The sequence below is a fragment of the Malania oleifera genome, chromosome 10 (genome assembly GCF_029873635.1).
Source record: "Malania oleifera isolate guangnan ecotype guangnan chromosome 10, ASM2987363v1, whole genome shotgun sequence".
Lineage (NCBI taxonomy): Eukaryota > Viridiplantae > Streptophyta > Magnoliopsida > Santalales > Ximeniaceae > Malania > Malania oleifera.
The window spans coordinates 91,633,485-91,653,835 of record NC_080426.1 but is presented as its reverse complement, the minus strand read 5'-3'; the positions used below and the strand labels follow the sequence as shown (position 1 = coordinate 91,653,835).

The 20,351-nt window shown below is 36.8% G+C and overlaps 1 protein-coding gene across 9 annotated transcripts in view; it reads left to right on the top strand.

Annotated features, from left to right (window-relative positions):
* LOC131166121 (26S proteasome regulatory subunit RPN13) overlaps positions 1 to 20,351 on the top strand; it is a 48,719-nt gene that overhangs the window by 13,080 nt on the left and 15,288 nt on the right. For 5 of the 9 annotated variants that reach the window (XM_058124422.1, XM_058124418.1, XM_058124426.1 and 2 more), the window contains 4 exons: positions 5,488 to 5,526; positions 5,618 to 5,692; positions 5,779 to 5,845; positions 6,492 to 6,576. In XM_058124422.1, the coding sequence (XP_057980405.1) occupies positions 5,488 to 5,526; positions 5,618 to 5,692; positions 5,779 to 5,845; positions 6,492 to 6,576 (266 nt within the window). The remainder of the gene's footprint in view (positions 1 to 5,487; positions 5,527 to 5,617; positions 5,693 to 5,778; positions 5,846 to 6,491; positions 6,577 to 20,351) is intronic. The other 4 variants (XM_058124425.1, XM_058124423.1, XM_058124419.1 and 1 more) reach the window with 1 other exon arrangement.

The following is a 20,351-nucleotide window of genomic DNA, read 5'->3' as shown; positions in this document are numbered from 1 at the left end:
CATCCCTAGCCTCAAGCTCAATTCTAAAAAAAGGATCTTCATCCCTAAATCTATCAAAAGCTATTTCATATCTTTGTGCTATGTCTAGCATCATGTAAGTAGAATTCCATCGATTGCTAACATCTAGGCATAACATCTTTTTGCATTCTACTTTTTCTATTTTTGCACAGCGCTTGAAATTTTTCAACCTAGCTAGTGAATGCCTAACATATCTGATTGCTTCTCTAACTTGAGCAACTGAATCCCCCATTTCTTTCAAACCATCTTGCACAACTAGGTTAATTTTATGTGCAATGCCTCTTTTCTCGTTTTTGTTTGTTTTAGTGGCGGATGTTTTGAGTAGGTTGGTTGACAGGGTGGTGACTAGTGGTTTAGTGAAAGGTTTGGAAGTGGGGAGGGAGGATATTATGGTCTCACATTTTAGTTTGCGGACGATACTATCTTTTTCTTGGAGGATCACAGGCCTTCGTTTTTGAATGTTTTGGGGCTTCTCCATATCTTTTGAAAGGATTTCAGGGCTTAACATTAATATAGGGGAGAGTGGGATTGCGACAATAAACGTGCTTGCAGAGTGTGTTAGAGAGTTATCTTTGGAGATAGGGTGCATCATGTTGGAGTGACTGTTGTCCTATCTAAGGTTTCCTTTGGGGGGGGGGGGGGGTAATCCTAGGTCTGTTAGCTTTTGGGACTGGTTGTTGAGAGAGTGTCCAAGCGCCTAGATGGGTGGAAGGGAGCTCTTTTTTCCTTGGGAGGTAGGATTACTCTAACCGAGGCTTGTATTTCTAGCATCTTGTTGTATTTTCTTTTTCTTTTTAAAATTCTAATGGGTGTTGCTACTTGCCAGTAAGATCGAGACCTATTAGAGATTTTCTTTGGTCAGTGGTAGGGGGTACTAGGGATCATTTGGTGTGTTGGGAGGTAGTTTGTAGGTCTAAACAGGAGGACAGTTTGGGTCTAGGAAGTTTGGCATCTAAAAACACAGCTCTCTTGGCCTAAGGGCTTTGGCAGTTTCCTTTAGAGGATTCTTCTTTGTGGTGTAAAGCTATTAAAAGAAAGTTTAGGTTTGATGGGAATGGGTGGGATACCAATTTGGGTTCTAGATGTTCTTCAAAAATTCTGTGGAAAGCTGTTTCTCATATTCACCCTCTCTTTATTCCCCCTACTAAATTTGTGTTGGGTAAGAGGTGTAATATTTGTCGACCATGAAATTGTTCAACAGCCATGATGGAGAAGAATCTCCAGCAATTGACACAAATTGAAGGTGTTTCCTTCGATTTGAGATTAGAGAGGTTGAGGGTCGGAGATTTTGTGGTTTTGATTGAGATGAACGAGAAAAGAAATCGATGGGTGAGTGCTCCTATGTCAGCTATACAATGGATTTTGCAGAATGTGACTTCAGTGTGGTCGTGGTTGAGTAGATTTGTTGAAAGGAAGAGATTTTGGTGCTTCGATTGTGTGGTTGCGATTAGGCCGACCTAGTTTGGCAGATTTCTTGAGTTAGGAGTCCAGAAATTTTTGATTTTTGTTCCCGAAGGGTTGAAAGGGGGTAGCTGGAGAAGCTTTGTGGGCAGGCTACAGGATTTGGTAGGGAGAATTGTACTGATTGAATCTCAGCTTGAGAGGGCTGATATAGAAGAGGCAAAAAAGAGGAAGACTCGTTAAGGGAAGATCTACTTTGGAGACCTCAGCACATGGATGGAGGCGTGTGAAATGCAGGAACGAAGAAGAAGGTAGTTCTGTAGCGGCGCTTGGTGTGATCGAAAAGAAAAGATGATGATGGTGGTTCAGGGAGATACAGAACTTGGGTTTCCTGTGAGTGAACAATCGACCAAGGAGGTTAAGATTGGGCCAGAGAGTAGTGGGTCTTCTCTTCCTTGTACTGTAGATTTATTGGGTAATGGATCTCATCATGTTATTGGGCCTAAGAATGATGGGCTCCAGAGTAGCGGATTTTTGAGTACAGTTAATGTTTTGTGGGCTTGCTGAGAGTGGGCAGGGCAAATTTTAAAGATTTAATAGACTTGGCCCATTTGGTGAGTTATTGTGGCCTTTCTACTAATGGGGCCCAGGTTAATCAAACTGAGGGGATTAAAGAAGTAGCATTCTCTTTCAACAAAACAAATGAAGGGTCCCAGTTTCGAGTTGTATGGGACTCTGATACAGATAAAGGGGTTTTGCCCTATGATAATATGGATGCTGTGCAAGGGGATAAGAGGAGAAATTATGAATTGGAAACTTCTTATTCGATTGTAGCTAGTCTTTTTTCCAGAAATTTCATTGCAAAATCAGAACTTTGGATTGTCAGGAATAGGGGGGATAACAAATTGTCCCTCATGAGAAGCAGAAGATGCAATCAAATGGAAAACAGAACGAGGAAAGCTTGGGCAATGGGTTTTGCCCAGAGGTGCCAAGTACTTCGGGGATAGAAAGGGTGAAAAAGAATGTACAAAGGCAGTGGAAATGAAGGTGTATAAGCGTCGATCAGTGAGAAACAAATGGAAAGGTATGAAAAATTTGTTTCATAACAGTTGTAAAAACTCAAGTTTGCAGGTAGGAAACTTCTTAAAAATTGATGATACTGGAAAGTTTTATGTTCAGGAATCTCAGTATTGTTGTAACTCTGGCTTAGACGAAGGAGGTAATTATTCTCAGAGGGGGAAAAGGAATTGGGGGAATATATCGAAGGAAGACAGTGAGTATGATAGTGAATTTGCTTGTGATAATGGTCTTTTGTTGGGTGAGATTCATGAAAATATGGATTATAGTTCCGATTCTTCTGACGCTCTTGGGGATATTTCTTGTGTGCCCTCTTTCCACTTGAAGGTTTAGAGGATGTTTCTATTTTGAGGAGGGGGACTTGGGTGCGGACTTTGCTGTGACTAATCATTGTGGGGATGGAATTTTACCTACTCCAGTGGAGGAGATTAGTGCACAGGAAGTTGTTGCTCAGAAAATTCTGAATGATATGGGACTGTGGCTGGCTGACCCGGGAGGTACTGAAGTTCAATTGGATGGTTCAATTGGAATTCTGTTTACTCACTTTAAATTGAGTATCTGTTTCCCTTCTTTTCGTGCTAGGATTAGAAATCCTGTATTTTACATATCCATACGATTGAGTCCTTGGGTTTCCGAAATAGTGTAAAAAGAAGTGCCTCGAATCATTGCTATTTGACTCGGACCTGTTCTAAAAAAGTCGGGAGGTAATGAAGTTCAATTGGATGGTTCTAATAGAAAGAAGTTTAGAAGGCAGCGAAAACTTGCAAGATACGGAGTTCCATCAATAATGAAAGGAAGGGCTTAAAGAGGGAATTTTAAAATTAGGGTTTGGTTGTACTTTTATTTATTTATTTATTTATTTATATATATATATATTTAGTTTATATTTTTTTTCTCTTCCTGCTTTGTGGATCTCTTGTCCTCTTCTAGGATTTAATTCTCTCTCCTCTCTTTCTTAATATATTTCTTTTGTTATAAAAAAAAAAAATCATTTTTGGAAAGACCTTTGGTCAAGGAATACTGTCTGATCCACCTCTTTTCCTTGACTATTTTGATTAAGCTCAAGACAAAATGATCCTATTTCCTCTTTCCTTGTTGACCTAGTTGGTCCTTTACCTTCTCGGAATTTTCATTTTAGGGAGATCCTTGAACGATAGGGAAACAAATGAGTTATCTTCATTGTTGGTCCTGTTGAATAATTGTCGGGTATCCTCGGAAGCTGATAGCTCACCTTGGCTGTTGGATCCCTTGGCAATCTATCCTTGCAAATCATTTTGTGAATTCTTGGTTAGCACCAACTTCTCCTTCCCACTGTACAAAACTATTCGGAAGGCCAAAATCCCCTCAAAATCTAAGCTTTATTTGGTTTGTTGTGCTTAATAAGATAAATACTAATAACTTACTGCAGATTAGGAGGCCTTTAAAGATTCTCTCTCCAGATATATGTGTGCTTTGTTTTAGCTGCTCAGAATCTGCGCCACATCTTTTGATTACAATGTAATTTTGCATGGAAGGTTTGGCACAAGTTATTCAGTTATTTTGGAGAAAGTTGGGTTTGTCCAGGGATGGTGGAGTTTTTGGCAATATTTTTGTTGGGTTTGGTAGGAAGAAGGAAGGAAAGGCGCTATGGATTAGTGCTTTATTTGCAGTATTTTGGGGTTTGTGGAAGGAACGAAACACGCGTATATTTTCAGGGAAGAAATTAGCATATTGGTTGCTGTGGTAGAAGATTCATTTTCTGGTTTCTCTGTGGTGCATTGGTAATGGTAATTTCAAGGGGATATGCTTCTCTGATATTTAGCGGGATTGGCATTCTTTGTTGACTTCTTAGGCTGTGCTGAATTCCTTGGGTTGTCTTTTACACTTTCTGGTTTTCTTATTTTGTTTCCCCCTGGGGTTCCCAGACTTTATTAAGGAGATGCCTCTCTCTTGATTGTACACAAGGTCTTAAATTTCAATTTCGAACCTCCAAAAGTGTGGAAATCTCGATTTTGATGTCAATTTCGATCTCGATTTGGAAAAATATTATGAAGCTTTAGAAATGATTAATAGACATAATAATGTAAGTTTTAGGACTAATATATCACAAGTAAATATATCTATGCTCTGTATGAGGTGGAGAGGTTGTAATATAATATATGCATCAAGCATATTTGCAAGATAATGTACATGAAACATATTTAGTGAATCAGTTAATACAAATGAAAATTGTAAATCATTTGAATAATATCTATTATACAAATAATGATAATTTAGACATGAATGGTTGAATAAAATGTTGTTTTAGGTTTATATTTTCATATAATTTCAAAAGCACTTGTTTCGATAAAAATAAACAAAATAATTTAAGAGAAAAATTTCACTTCACTCCTAAATTTCTCTTTTGAATTCTAAGGAAATTTCATTACATGGTTCAAATTTCGACGAGTTTTGCTAAAATTTCAAGATTTTGATAAATTTCGGATGATTTGTTGAGATTTTGATGGAAATTATGCAAGATGGAAATTGGCTGCCATTTTGATTTCGAGGGTCTCGGAAACTGGAAATTTCAATAATTTTGTGGAAATTTAAGATCATGATTGTACATTCGCATTTTATCTAATGAATTTTTTTTGCTATCCAACCGAAAAAAAAAAAAGTAAGAAGGTAAAGGGTTTTGTGGTTGAGAGGCTGAAAAGGGAAATCCTGAGGTGGTGTTTGGGTATTCTAATCTTCTAATTGGGAAATCAATTTGTTGCCTTTTTCCTGTAGATGTAGCCTTTGACATTATGAACTTGTCGCATTTTGCATATTAGTTGGGGGTCTTATTTCCTTGTCCGCCTTTAATTTCACTGCTGAAATTGTCTTTCTATAAGATCGTGAATGCATGAATTTCCTACCCTGTTACTTTATTGTGATTATTATTGTTGTTATTACTTGTTTTGTTTTTTGTTTTTTGTTTTTTTTTTTGTGCAAAGAACTTCTTGTTTTACTTAATGGAAGATATTGTAGGATCAGATTGTTTTTCCTGATGAGGCAGTCTTTGAGAAGGTATCTCAGTTTGTTTGATTTCTGCTGGCTTTCTGGTTAAATTCTATTTATCATGACTAATCTTTAGCAAGTATCATTCTTGAATTTTCAGGTTGATCAAGCATCTGGAAGGGTTTACATACTAAAGTTCAATACAGATGATAGGAAGTTCTTCTTTTGGATGCAGGTCAGATTCATCGAACTTCTTCCTCCCTTCTATTTCATTGCAAAGTTGATGTAGTTCTGATACATTTTCATCTCAATTGTTTCCAGGAGCCAAAAGCTGACGGTGATGCACAGTTATGTGATTCAGTCAACTATTACATCAATCGACCTTTAGGTAGATGAAATAAAATTTGTAGATGCTTTATTGCTTTATATCATCATAACTGCTTGACTTTCACTTTCATGATGATATGGGTGTTATGGCTTGGCTACATGATCCTTTATTTCTATTCCTCTCTAGCTAGCACATATCTTGTTTGAATCATGGGCCATCTCTTACTTGCCCACTCTCTAAACTACCTTTTTGGTCAATATTTTGTTCTGTATTGTTCATTTGGTGCAACCATGCAATCATTTGTTTGCCTTTGCATAGAATGAACTTTCTGAGGCAACCTCATATTATGTGAATGCATTTAGTTCTAATTTGATCATTATTAATTTTTTTCCATCAAAATGCAGTCTCTTTTTAGCAGTGATAATTTTATGAACACTTTTTTGTCCCTTTTAAAATAATTCTATTTCCTGGAATCCCTATAGTGCATCGAAGCATGACCTATTTTAATATTTTCTTTTGGAATAATTGAAATTTTTCTTGATGTTCAAGTTTGATTTATTGTTTGCTTGCTACAAATTGTCTCAATATATATAAACTTCATGTATGGAGGATTTCTACTTAACATCAAAGACTGGATCCAGTATTTGCTTAGCGGTGAAACATTATTCCATGAAGTGTAAGACTGCGCTTTTGCATTTTGGTTTAGCAGAGTTCATTGCTGAAGATGAGCCTGATGCATCAGTTCCTGTGCAAATTTCTGAAGACATGGTTGAAGATGACATCTCATCAAGGTACCAATTATAAAAAAAAATTGCAGATGAAATTGTAAAACTGATTAATCTCATTCCATGTTGATGGATCCCCAAGTTTCCTACGAAATAGTCATTTTCATTAGGTAATTAGGAATTCTTAGACTCATTATAAGCTTGTCAAAGCCTGGTATTTTGTTCTTCAGGATAGTTAACTGTGTATTATTGCTTTTTATTCTGTTTAGGATGTAAATAAATTTTACCCCCTAGAGGTGAGTGGTTATGTTGGCAAATTTCAACCTTTTAAAGCAAGATTTCACAGGAGCACTGAGAGAGCAGGTTTACTCTGGACAATTGGCATATCATAGTTACACTGAGTGTGAATTGATGTGAGGAAGTAGGGCATTGTAAAAGAGTGAGAAAGTTGGAAGCAACAGGGAACCATCCATGTAAATTATTAAAAAGTAGTTTTATTGCAGAAGAGAGAGTATATAAAAAGGGGCATAAGAAATCCTTTTTATAAGAGGTGAGATCCAAAAGGAAAAAAACTGAAAAAAAACATCAAAATAAAACTGTCTTTTAATCATGCTGAAGATCAGAAAAGACAGCCTTTTAAACCCACAATGGTGCCATATGCTGTATCCTATCTCAAAGCATAAAGCAAGACATTTTTTCCCTGTGCGAAAAAACGAGTAAATGACCACTTCTCTTCAACCAAATTATTCACAAGACAGCATACATTCCACACCTCCACAAAGCTGATCCATCTCTATTCCTTTCAAAACCTCCAAAGGAGATCATTAACAAATTCTCCACTGACTGAGGGGCAAACCCAACTCTCTCCAAATAATCCAAATAGATTTTTCCCAATCCTCCAAGAAAATACACAATGAAGGAACAAGTGAGAAGTGGATTATAAACTTACAAACCATAGTGAACAAACATCTGGAGATAGTGCCTTAAATGGCCTTCTACTTTGTGATAGTTGATGGTGTTAACTCTATTAAGAACAACTACTAAATAAAAGCTTTAGTCATAGAGGGGGACTTGGCCTTACAAATGATACAATGAAGTGGGAAAGACAGATTTTAAAGGATCAAAAACTCAAAACAATATTTGCAGAGTACTCCGCAAGAGTCTAGAACCCACGACCAATAGTCCCTTGTCATGGATGGACGAATTCATTCCCGCAAGCATAAAAAGGAAGATAGCTCCAGCACCTCCCTGCCATTAAGAGACCTATGAAAATGAAAATTCCAAAGAGGGCTCATCACCATTTGAATTAGTAAAGGAAGAGATGATCCGTTATGCAATGAGAAAGCCTATACAAAAGAGGAAAATAAAAGCAAGCAAAAGAATCACCCACCCAAGTGTCTTGCCAAAACTGGATGGAATAACCTTTACCTACATTAAATTTGGTGTTTGGGATGAAAATAGGATAAATATGCAAACTGCGCCTTGTTTTCTTTCAAAAGAAGATCTAAGTCCAATGTTAGCAGTTAGCACCCCGCTCATTACCTTGCATGCCAAATTTACTTTTAATATCTTTGTGCCGAAGGGAATTTTACTCTAGGGGAAACTGCCAAAGCCATTTACCTACTAAAGCAGTGTTTTTAGACACTAACTCCTAAGACCTAAATCCCCCTCCTTTTTGACCCAAAAACAATCTCCCAACTAACCAAATGATCCCTCCTCCCTCATTCTGGACCAAATAAAATCTCTGATCACTATAAGTATTTCTAGTAATCCCCAAATGAATTTTAAAATTAAACAAGAGATAGAGGGGGGTACTAGAAAGACAAGCCCGAGTCTTCCACTCAGAGAGAATTAAGCACCCTTCCAATGATCTAACCTCTTAGACACTTTCTCCACTTTAGAATCTCAAGACCTGACCAACCTAGGATTACCACCCTAAGGCATTCCTAGGTAAGCCAAAGGCCAATCTTGGATACCACACCCAGCTATTGCAGAGAACTCCTGGAGATCTAGACTCACTCAAATTAGTACAAGCTAAACAACTCTTCCTCAGTTTGATTTTTAAGCCTGTCTCCCTCAAAAAATTTTAAAATAGTTAGCACATTTAAAAAAGACTCCTTATTCAAACGAAAAAATAGTATCATCCACAAACTGAAATCAGAAACCTCAACCCAGTCCCTACCTACCCAATCCCTCCCACAAGCCCCCTATTGACAACCATATGAACTCATCTGCTCGAGGTAGCCACCAAAAAAGGAGAAACCATGTAAATTATCAATCAAATATAATATTCTCCAGAAATCATTCTTTTAACTAAGGGGTTCTATAAAAAATCATGATTTTTATGAGGTCTGTTGGGAACAATGTTGATTTTTTTTTTTTTTTGTGGGGGGGGGGGGGATCAAATGGTAAGAAAGAAAATTGAGATATGATCAGGGTTTACACTCGTCGGAGTGCAGAACTATTGGGTGCTGAAATGAGAAAAATGTTTGAAGAAAAGTGAGCTACTTCTTCTGAGATAACAAGAAAAGTTTTGAGGAGAGATGCAGGAGGTAATTTTAGCACACTGGAAGAATCACTTGCCCAGAAGGGTGGGACCAGTGAGGGGTTGAGTAGCTGGAAGGCAAAAGAAAAATTGGTGAGATTTTTCAGATAATGACAGCGTGGACATCAGTGAGTTTGATTGTGATTGTGGTTTGCTTTTAGATGAAATTCGGGACCAGTATGGTTATGTTTCTGATTCAGCTGATAAAGTTGGGGATTTAACATATGTGCCACCTCCTACATTGGAAGGTTTGGATGGAATTAGTATTTTTGAAAATGATGGCATGGAAGAAAAGCAGTTGGGTGAAGATGGAATTTTGCCCTTCCCTGTAGTGGTGGTTTCTGAGGAAAATTTTCAAACTCAGAATTTGTTGGATGAATTGACACACGTCAGATTACAGAGGAAATGAAATTCGGATGGGTGCTAGTAAATCTAAGGGTCAGAAGGGATTAACAAATTTTGAAGTGTTCAGGGAATTATGACGGGAAGGATTTAAAGAGGGTTTTTCTGGGGTAATGTCGGTGTAATTCCTTCCTCCCCCGCTGTGGGCTTTATTGAGGAATCCTTGTCCTCAACGATATAATTTCCCTTCTTCTCTCTTAATACATCTTCTTTTATAAAAAAAAAAAATTCTAAATTTTTTTTATACACGTCATAAAATTTTTGACTGGCATAAACAAAATCATACAAAGATTTTCACATAACAATGCCTAGAAAGTTGCAAAATTACATTGTAAATATTTCTTTATTTAATCTACCACAGTAAACTATTGGGGTTGCTAATTTTTTTAAGGTTTATAATAATGCACTCTGCGCCCCCACTCTCCCTGTCGGGGATGCTTAGTGGTCAAGGGTTGATGGTTAGTTTCCTGGTAATTGGAGGTCTCAGGTTCGATTCTGTACTGTATGTGAGCTGGCATGCCAGCAGGGTGGCAGGCCTCAGTACCTCTTCTTTATCCAATACCCTTGGGGGTGGGGGGTAGTATAGGTATTCCGAATTTACCCCTTCAGAGGTGGGTCCAATGTGGCCTTGTCTACACATGATGCAGCAGAGGTTCATGACAACAAGATTGAGATTCTCTAATAAATCTTGGGGAAGGGGGTTCTTTCAAGGAAAAAATGTGTCACAAAGCATTAGAGGTTCTTATTTTTCTAGATTGAAAGCAAAAAGATGCATTGGAAGAGAAAAAGTAGTAAAAGAAGTAGGACAAGGCATCCTTAGGAGAAATTGAATACAAAAATTGATTTAAACTAGCTCTCCAATCATGCTGCAAATCAAAGGCATACTTCTAAAAACACATTATGCATAAGCCAAAAGTAAATGTAAAAGAACAATTTCATCCCAATGCAAAAAATCAGTGGAGTAATAAGCCACTCTGGAAAAATCCAAACTTCACTTATAATCCACATCATCCAAAAAATTGCAAATCAAGGATGTATCCATGACTACTTTTCCATCTTGTTTTTGTGAAAGCCCAAAAGCCGTAGTGATGCTATTTTTCTAGCTCAAAATGATTCTGTGGGAGGGAGGCTGATTGTGTATGCTATTGATTGCAAATGGGATGGTGAAGGATGTTCTTTATAGAAAAGGATATTGTGTTTAACTTGGACTTTGACAAGGCCTATGGTAGCATTAGTTGGGAGTTCTTGGATGGGTACTTACGACAAAAGGATTTATAGTTAGGTGGAGGGTTTGGATGAGAGGTTGTTTATATAATGCTTACTATCCTTGACTATTAATGGACATCCTAAAGATTGGTCTCTTTTTTTTTATTTGTCCTTCCGGTGGATGTGTCGAGGGGGTTGTAAGGGGTATTAAGGTGGTTAAGGAGGAGGTTGTTGTGTTGCATTTGCAGTTTGCTGATGATGACATTATTTTCTTAGATGGCTATGTCAACTCTTCTGTCAACCTTCTCTCTATATTACAGATCTTTGAGAGAGTTTTTGCTGTTATAATTAGAATTAATTTGGGTGAGAGTGATGTTGGGCTGGTAACCTTAGTTTAGAGAGGGTTTTGGAGTGATCTCCCTTGCTGGGTTCTGTGTTTTATTGGGACCTTTGATCTATTTAGGAGTCTCTTTGGGAGGTAGTCCTTATTCCTTGGCCTTTTGGGATCTGGTGGTGATCAAGGTAGCTAAGTCGTTGGATGGTTGGAAAGGAGCTTTGTTCATTTTAGGTGGTAGAATCACTCTCATACCAGCCAGCCTTTCTACTATTCCTGTGTATTTTCTTTTTATCTCTTTATAGGATTCTGGGAGGGGTAGCTCAAAAGCTTTGAGAGTTATGAGGGATTTTCGGCCTTTCTAGTCATCTGTATATTTTATCTCATTTTAGGATTCTGGGTGAGGTGGCTCAAAAGATTAGAGGGTTATGAGGGATTTTCTTTGGTCAGGTGTAAGGTGAAGTGAGAAGTGGTGTGCAGGTCAAAGGAAGAAAGAGGGTTGGATCTTGGTAATTTGGTGTCTAAAAAGATTGCCCTCTTGGCTAAATGGTTGTGTTTGTTTCTTGGAGGTGAATTCTCTTTGGCATAAAGTAATAAACAGTGAACATGACATACAAGCTAATGCAGGGATGCTACTTTGGGTTTACAAAGTTCTTTAGAGAGCCCTTGGAGGTTCATTTCACAGGTTTATCCTTGTTTTCTTCCTTTGACAAAGTGTTTATTGGGTATAGGTAATTACATTATATTTTGGAAGATTTATGGGTGGGTGGAATTTGGGAAATGCATTATCTAGTTCCTTTGCTCATTTGCATCATCGTTCTTCTCACTGCAATGATGCAATTTCTTCTTTAATTATTCTTGAGAGGGATTTATTTTCTTAGTTATATGGTTTTAGAAGGGATTTAAATGATAGAAAGGTGTGGGTGCTGTCTTCTTTGCTTATTGGTCTGAATGGTTGCAAAATCTTCAGTGAGAGTGATGGTAATGGCAGAGTTTGGTTTTTGGATTCATTGGGGGGCTATTCTGGTAATTCTTTCTTCTCCCTCCTTATTGAGGCTGATGTGGTTTTTCCCCTCTATCAGGGTATATGGGAAGCAAAAGTTCCTTCTAAGTCAAAGGAATTTATATGGCTCGTGGCACTTAATTCAGCTAACACCAACTGTAGAGCAGGAGGCCTTGCTGTCTCCCGATATCTGTCTCATGAGTTGTAATAGTTCTAAGGATGGGTCTTATTTGTTTTGACATTGTTCATTTGCTGGGGGCTGGTGGAATACTCTTTTTGGAGTTCTTGATGAAGTCTGAGTTTGTCCAAAACCGGTGGAATAGCTATTGATTATGTATGATAGAGTAGTGACTAGTGTCAGGACCGTAGGAGGAGAGTCTAGAGAGTTCCCAATCTCTATAGGTGTTCATCAAGGTTTTACTTTGAGTCCTTATCTTTTTATTTTAGTAATTGGTGAAATTACTAGGAATATCCAAGATGAGATCTCTTGGTGTATGTTGTTTATAGATGATATCGTGTTGATTGATGATAGTAGGAGCGGAGTGGAATCTAAGCTAGAACTTTGGAAAGCCACATTAGAGTCTAAAGCATTTAGGATAAGTAGGAATAAGATTGAATATATGAAATGTAATTTCAGTATTGTAAGGAGTAGCAACTGAGAGAAGATTAAACTGGATAATCAAGAGATTAATAGCACTGATATATTTAGATATCTTGGATCTATTATGCAAGGTGAAGGGGAAATTGTGGAAGATGTAGTACATAAAATTAAGATAGGTTGGGTAAAATGGAGGAGTGCGTTAGGTGTTCTGTGTGATCGTAGAATACCCTTAAAATTATAAGAGGAAAGTTTTTGTAAGACGTTTATAAGGCCAGCTATGTTGTATGGTTCAGAATGCTAGGTAACTAAGAAGCAACATATACAAAGAATGAAAGTTTCTGAGATGCTTATGCTAAGGTGGATGAGTATTCTAACATTAAAAGATAGAGTAAGAAATGAACATACACGCAAAATTTAGGCATAGCACCGGTTGAAAACAAGATAAGGGAGGGGTGACTTGGGGCACCTGTGAGCATGGTCTTAAATTTCCATAAAATTGTCGAAAATTCCGTCACCCTCAAAATCAAAATGGCAGTCGATTTTCGTCTAACATAATTTCTGTCGAAATCTAATCGAATCATTCGAAATTTATCGAAATCTCGAAATTTTAGCGAAACTTGTCAAAATTTTATGAAGTTCGTTAGAATTCAAATGAGAAATTTAGGAGTGAAGTGAATTCTATCTTCATTTATTTTATCAAAACAAAAAATTATTACAAGTGCTTTTGAAATTATATGAAAAAAAAAAACTTACAGTAACATTTTATTTAACCATTCATGTCTAAATTATCATTATTTGTATAATAAATAATATTTAAATGATTGAATTTCATTTGTATTAATTGAATATGTTTAATGTACATTATCTTACTTTTTTACAACTTTTTCACCTCATATAAAACATATATGTATTTAATTTGTAATATATTAGTCCTAAAACTTATAGTATTATGTTTGTTAACCATTTCTAAAGTTTCACAAAGAATTCCATGCTTTATTACGAATTTCTGTTATTTTTTCAAGTCGAAATCGAAATTGGCATCGAAATCGAAATTTCCGTACTTTTGGAGCTTCGAAATTTGAGTCGAAATCGAAATTTAAGACCTTGCTTGTGAGGAGTGAGTTAGTTATTGTTTATGGCATGAAAAGGGGTAGGGGTAGGCCTAAAATTACTTGGAATGAGATAGCGAGGAAGGATTTAATAACCCTTAATCTAATAGAGGAAAATTCTCTAGATCGGGTGAATTGTCAGAAAAGGATTTTTGTAGCTGATACCACTGGGACTTGAGGCTTGCTGCTGTAGTTGTTGTTGTTGGTTTTGGGAAAGGTAAAGAGGTTCTGAAAATGTGCTCTTTGTGCTTTGTTTATGGGGAATTTGGCTGGAAATCTATGCGGGGATTTTTCTAAGAAGAAATTATCTGTGGGGCTTTTTTGGATATGTTAGTATTTGAATTTTTTTTGGACTTATAGCACTGGCTGTTTTAAGGGATGCTGTTTTCAAGATGGCAATCTAGGTTACGTTGCTCTATTAAATTGATGATGATTTTTTTGCTATAAAAAAATTGTTTTTGTTTTTTCTTTACTCTGTTTTTGAGTGAGGACTTCTTTTTCTACTTTATTTTGTCTGTTTGTCTTTTCTGTTCTCGATAAAGCTTCTTGTCCTATCCAAAAAAAAATGAAAAAGAAAAAACCCGGACCCAGCGCAAAGCCTACTAGCCCTCTCCTATTCAACAAAATGATACCTCCGCCCTTCACCCATGCTTGGCCATAATAATGATCTGCTCAATCTTCTCCAGATTCTTTAATCTTGAGTAAGGAAATACGGTAAAGAGGAGTACTAGAGGTGCAAAAGTAACTCAAAAGTCGAGCCTTTTGTTTGGTTAGCCATCCTAATGTGTGCATGATGGTTTATTAGTAGCAATGAGTCTCGTTTTCATTTTCTTACATTGTTCAGCAGCTTGGACTCCATGGAATATGTTATATGAATCATTTGGTTACTGTTGCGTGTGTCCAAATTCATTAGAGGCTTTCTCATTGATTTTTTATAGCAGCTTTTGAAGGCATAACCACATAAGGATGATGGCTAGTTGTTGTTATGTTGGCTCTTTGAGATGTTTTAAGGTATTTGATTGGGGAAGGAATTATCATGTTCTCAGTGGTCGATCTGTGCCTCATCATTTGCTTGGGATGGGATTGTTTTTCTGCCAGCCTTTCTTGGCTCTTCCAAAAATTTCACTCTGAACTCATCTGCTTCTTTTTCTTCTTTTGCACATTTCCAGGACTTAACTGGCACTTTGTTCCATTGCATTTTGCTTCATATTTTAGGATGGAATTTTGTGATTAATCTGCAGAGTCAATGATATCATCATTTCCATGTGGAAACAACAGTTTGAGGTTCATTTGTAGTCACCTCTTTAAGGTGATAACATGCGTGGTTCATAACAATGACAATTTCTTCTGTGAAAAGAAAAACAACATTTCTGTTTTATTTTGAGCTTCATCTTTAATGGGATCACTTGTATAGTCCATAACAACAATAACTTCTTTTTCATTGTACATTTCATATTTGATAGGTAGTTATGTTATGAGAGTTGAAATCCACGAGCTTCTTCCAAATGATATTGCTCATATTTCCTAAAAATAAGAAATTTGATCTTGAGATGAGAGAATTTCATCACAATAGTTAGGAGAAGTTCCAATACTCGCAAGGTGTTCATTATAAACAAAAAACAAGTTTGAGTCTTACCTTACTGTCTTCGGCAGTATTGTGTTTCATCCAACGCATTCAGCCACATCACAAACTTATATGATGCTTTTTTTTTTTTTGGTATCTTATTTTATTCAAAATAAAGATCAAGCTGTAAAAACAAATCTATGAATTCTTTCTTTTAAAAATTATCATTGAAGCAGGTAATATCTTCACAGGCAAGGAATAGAAGCCCATGTATCAGTTTCCAAATTCATGTCTCACTAATTGTTGGAAAGGATAGCTTCTTGCTTCTAGTTTCTTCAATTTCTCGCAGTAATTCTGAATATCTCACAAAAATGCACCTGCTTTTCACCTTTTCGCATGAAAATCTTAAAATATCACTAAATTTGAGTCTTGATGCTGGCTAAGCTAATTTCTCCTCCAAAATATTTACCTTACACTTGCTGTCCAATTTCTGTTGGGCAGAGTCAAATCTAAAAAGGGCAGCCCGGTGCACAAAGCTCTCGCGTATGTGGGGTCCGGGGAAGGGGCGGACCACAATGGGTCTATAGTACGCAGCCTTACCTTGCATTTTTGCAAGAGGCTGTTTCCACACCTCAAACCCGTGACCTCGAGGTCACATGATGACAACCTTACCGTTGCGCCTAAGCTCCCCTTTTTGGGCAGAGTCAAATCTCGAGAAGAAAAATCAACATATCATGGCTCTAGGTTAATTATCACGTCTGGCACAAAAGAGAACATCGAAACTAGATAATGGGACTCACCCACTCATGGCTGCAATGACTTGTGTGTGCGCCATTGGTCCAGGGTGATGGTCTTCCTCTGGCTAAGAGATTGAAAAGGGGTTATCATGTTAGTGGTGGTGGTACAAGGAGAAAATGCCAGGAAGGGGGAGGTTTTGAAGGGTTGGTGGCGGATTGATCTTTCTCTTCTGTGTTTGGCTTTCTCAGATGGGGCAGGGAGATGTGTGTGGGCTTGTCTCTGATGATGGTAGTGGTGTTCTGTGACTCCTGACAATCTTCTCATGAAGTGCTGTTCGAAAAGGGCTGATGACCTTGTGCGAAACACTGCTGCAGAATCTTCTGTTTCTGCAATTACTCTGTGTGTTGTCCTTGGGGCTCCAAATCAAAGAGATTGTGGATGAGATGCTGCTGGTTGCAGCAGGAGAAGTTCATGAAAGTGAGCCAGTAGCACGCTGTGTAGAAAAGCTGGAAATTGAGGAGTAAGGAAGAAGGAGAAGAAACTGGATGTAGAGAGAGGAGAGGGAGAAGAACATGAGCGAAGTCTTTCAACTGCAGATAACCCACACAGTACACAAGCAGAGAAATTATAAGCATCATATTAAGGGTAAAACAAACATTTCCTTAGCCTCAAAGTATCTTAAATTATCCGAAATATTTCAAAATAAACTAGAATTCCTAACATATCAGTAGTTATTAAAGTGAAAAAAATCTGTAATTTCTAAATAAGTAGCATATGGTCACCTAGAATTATCCATTGGTGGTCCACCATGAGTCCATGACCAAATTGGTTAAAACAGCTCCAGTCTTAGTCATACTAATCTCAAGTGAGAAATTCTCAGCAGCAAAAGCACTCTCTGAAACTTGGTTGTATGAACCTCTGAGGAACAACTGTATAATGGCAAACTACAACTTAGATATTATCATATAATTTCTCCTTATGTGAGGCCCTGCCCTGCATAACATATCAACCACCAATTTAACCATTAAAAAAGGAAAATGGATTGCCTTGATGAAGACCTCATGATGTATTAAGCCAACCTTTTAGCTTGCCAATGACAGTAATAGGCATAGAGGCCAAACAAATGCAAATACACTTCCTCGACCTCCTATTGAAAGACTCTTTTAGAACCCCATCAAGAATCCAATTCAGCTTATCATAAGCCTCCTCAAAATTTATCTTAAAAATAAAATCCTAATTTCTCGTCTTAACATAATCAATTGCCTCATTTGCAACTAAGAACTTCCTTCAATTAGATCTTAAAAATAAAATCCGAATTACTCTTCTTAACATCATCTGCCTCATTTTGCAAAGAAAAACTTTCCTAAATACCCCAGAGGGTTAGCGAAAATCTTTTAGACTGGAAAATAAGCGCATAGGTCTATAATATTTGATTTTCAAAGAACAATCTTTCTTGGGCCCCACTGCCATAAAAGTGGAGTTCCATTCCTCGTCACCTCTCTGCTGCTGTGAAGCTGGTTTAGAACTCTCATAATATCATTTTAATCAGCTCCCAGCTACTTTGGAGAAAGCCATTGTAAAGCAGTCAGGCGCTTTATCCTTTTCCATTACAAAAATAGTTAATCTCATCATCTTTAAAAGCTCTCTCTAAGCAATGGTTTTCTCCATAATAATGAGGCACTACTCCAACCCTTCAACCATAGGCCTGAGAGGAGTGTCATCAGTATGGAAATTCTTATTAAACTTTATCACCTCCTCCACTATCAACCTCTGACACCAACCACAACTCTTGTATCAAACTCCAGCTCCTTATTCTTCCTCTTCTTATGATTGGCTACTGTATGAAGCAAATCAGTATTGTAATCTCCCTTCTTAACCCATATTACTCTAGATTTTTGCCTCGAACTTAATTTGATGAAGGCCACAAAGGCACAATGGGGGTGCCATCACATTTACAAATGTTCAAGTACTGTTCAAAAATTACAGATAAAAAAATCTGGCCAAGTGTAAAGGTCTGATATAAAATATCTGGAGCTGTAGAAGTGGAGTAGTGAGTATGCACAAAATTATCCTAAGCTGGAATTGAGAGCTCTTTCTCTGAAATGCTTTACTATCTTTCCCTCCAAATACCCTAAAACAAACACATTTGAGCTACATCCCATATTCCTTCCGGCATTTGCTGACAACCCTTCAGCTTCATGCAATTGAGGACTGAAGCACCATGAACTAAATTCCTCATTCCTTCGCAGCATTTCGCTCACAACTCTTCAGCTTCATGCTATTGAGGACTGAAGCACTGTAGGGCATAACCCAAGCTAGAGCCAGATCTGACTCCATAATTCCGTATCCTGGCAGCAGTTGAGCAGCAAGTGATTATGACTACCTCCATGTTTTTAAACGAATAGTACCAATTAACGAATAGTACCTATCCTTTTCACTAGGTCGTCACCCCGAAGCGACGTGCCGTGTTGGCGCCCAGGTACTGTGTCAAATATTTGAGGGTTCCTGCATCATTCTGGATGTGGGCAGGTAAAGACGTTAGTTCAGGAAACTAGGATTAGATTAGCAACTTAGAATATAGGGACACTTACGGGTAAAAGTATGGAAATTGTGGACACAATGATCTGAAGAAGAATTAATATAATTTGCCTTAAAGAAACTAAGTGAATGGGGGAGAAAGCTAGAGAAATTGATAAATTAGGATTTAAACTTTGGTACACTGGAAAAGAAAAACATAAAAATGGAGTAGGAATTATTATAGACAAAAACTTAAAAGATAGTGTTGTTAATGTAAATAGAGTAGAGGATAGAATTATAAAAATAAAGATGGTATTAGGACAAGAGATAATAAATATCATTAGTGCTTATGCTCCTCAAGTTGGCTTAACAGAAAATCTTAAGAGACAATTTTGGGAAGATATGGATAGTATTATACAAGGCATACCAGGGACTGAGAAAATATTTATAGGAGGAGATTTGAATGGACACGTTGGAAGGGATAATAAAAATTATGAGAGAATACATAGAGGATATGGATATGGAGACAAAAATGAGCCTGGGGAGATGATCTTAGACTTCGCTATGTTATATGATTTAGTATAATGAATATTCACTTTAAGAAGAGAGAAGAACACTTAATAACCTTTAAAAGTGGACACAATAGAAGTCAAATATATATATATATATATTTTAACCAAGAGGATGGATCATTTATCATGCAAGGATTGTAAAGTTATTCCAGGTGAAAGCCTAACCACACAACATAGAGTCTTAGTGTTAGTTATATGTATTAAAAAAATGGAAGAAAAAGGATAAAATAAACGAGTGTAAGAGAACAGGGTGGTGGAACCTAATTGGAGAAAATATAATAAAATTTAAAGATAAAATGATCAAAGATTGGGATTGGACTATAGAAGATTGGATAGATACAAATACTCGTTGGAGTAGATTAGCTAGCTCTATTAAAAAGATAGCAAAAGAGATTTTAGGTAAATCAAGGGGAAGATTCTCGAATAGAAAAGAAAGTTGGTGGTGGGATAAAGATGTACAAAAAGTCGTAAAGACAAAGAATTTGGTATAAAACGTGGCAAAAATGTAGAAACAGGGATAACTTTGAAAAGTATAAGGAGGCGAGAAAAGATGTAAAAAATGCCGTTAGTAAAGTTAAATATAGATCATTTAATAGTTTTTATGATAGATTAGATACAAAAGAAGGGGAAAGAGATATATTTAAACTTGCTAAAGTTAGAGAAAAGAAGAGTAAGGATTTAGGAAATGTAAAATGTATAAAAAGTGAGGATGATATTGTCTTGGTTAAGGACGAAGACATTAAAGAAAGATGGCGAAGTTACTTTAGTAAGTTGTTTAATGAAAACCAAACAGAAGACTTAAACTTAGAATTTTCAAATGAGGAAAAGACTAAAAATATGAGATTTATTCGCAAAACTAGAGTTAACGAAGTTAAGTTTGCACTTTAAAAATGAAAAATGGGAAAGCTATAGGACCATATAACATCGTAATTGAAGTTTGGAAATGCTTAGGTGATAACGGAATTATAGGTTAACCAATTTATTTAATACAATTATAAAAACTAAGAAAGTGCCTGATGAATGGAGGAAAAATACTTTAATACCTTTATACAAAAATAAAGGAGATATTCAAACTTGTAATAACTATTGTGGAATTAAACTTATGAGTCATACGATGAAACTATGGGAAAGGGTAGTTGAACAAAGATTAAGGTTAGAAACGAAGGTCTTAGAAAATCAATTTGGTTTTATGCTTGAGAGATCTACCATCGAAGCTATATATCTTTTAAGAAGATTAATGGAAAAGTTTA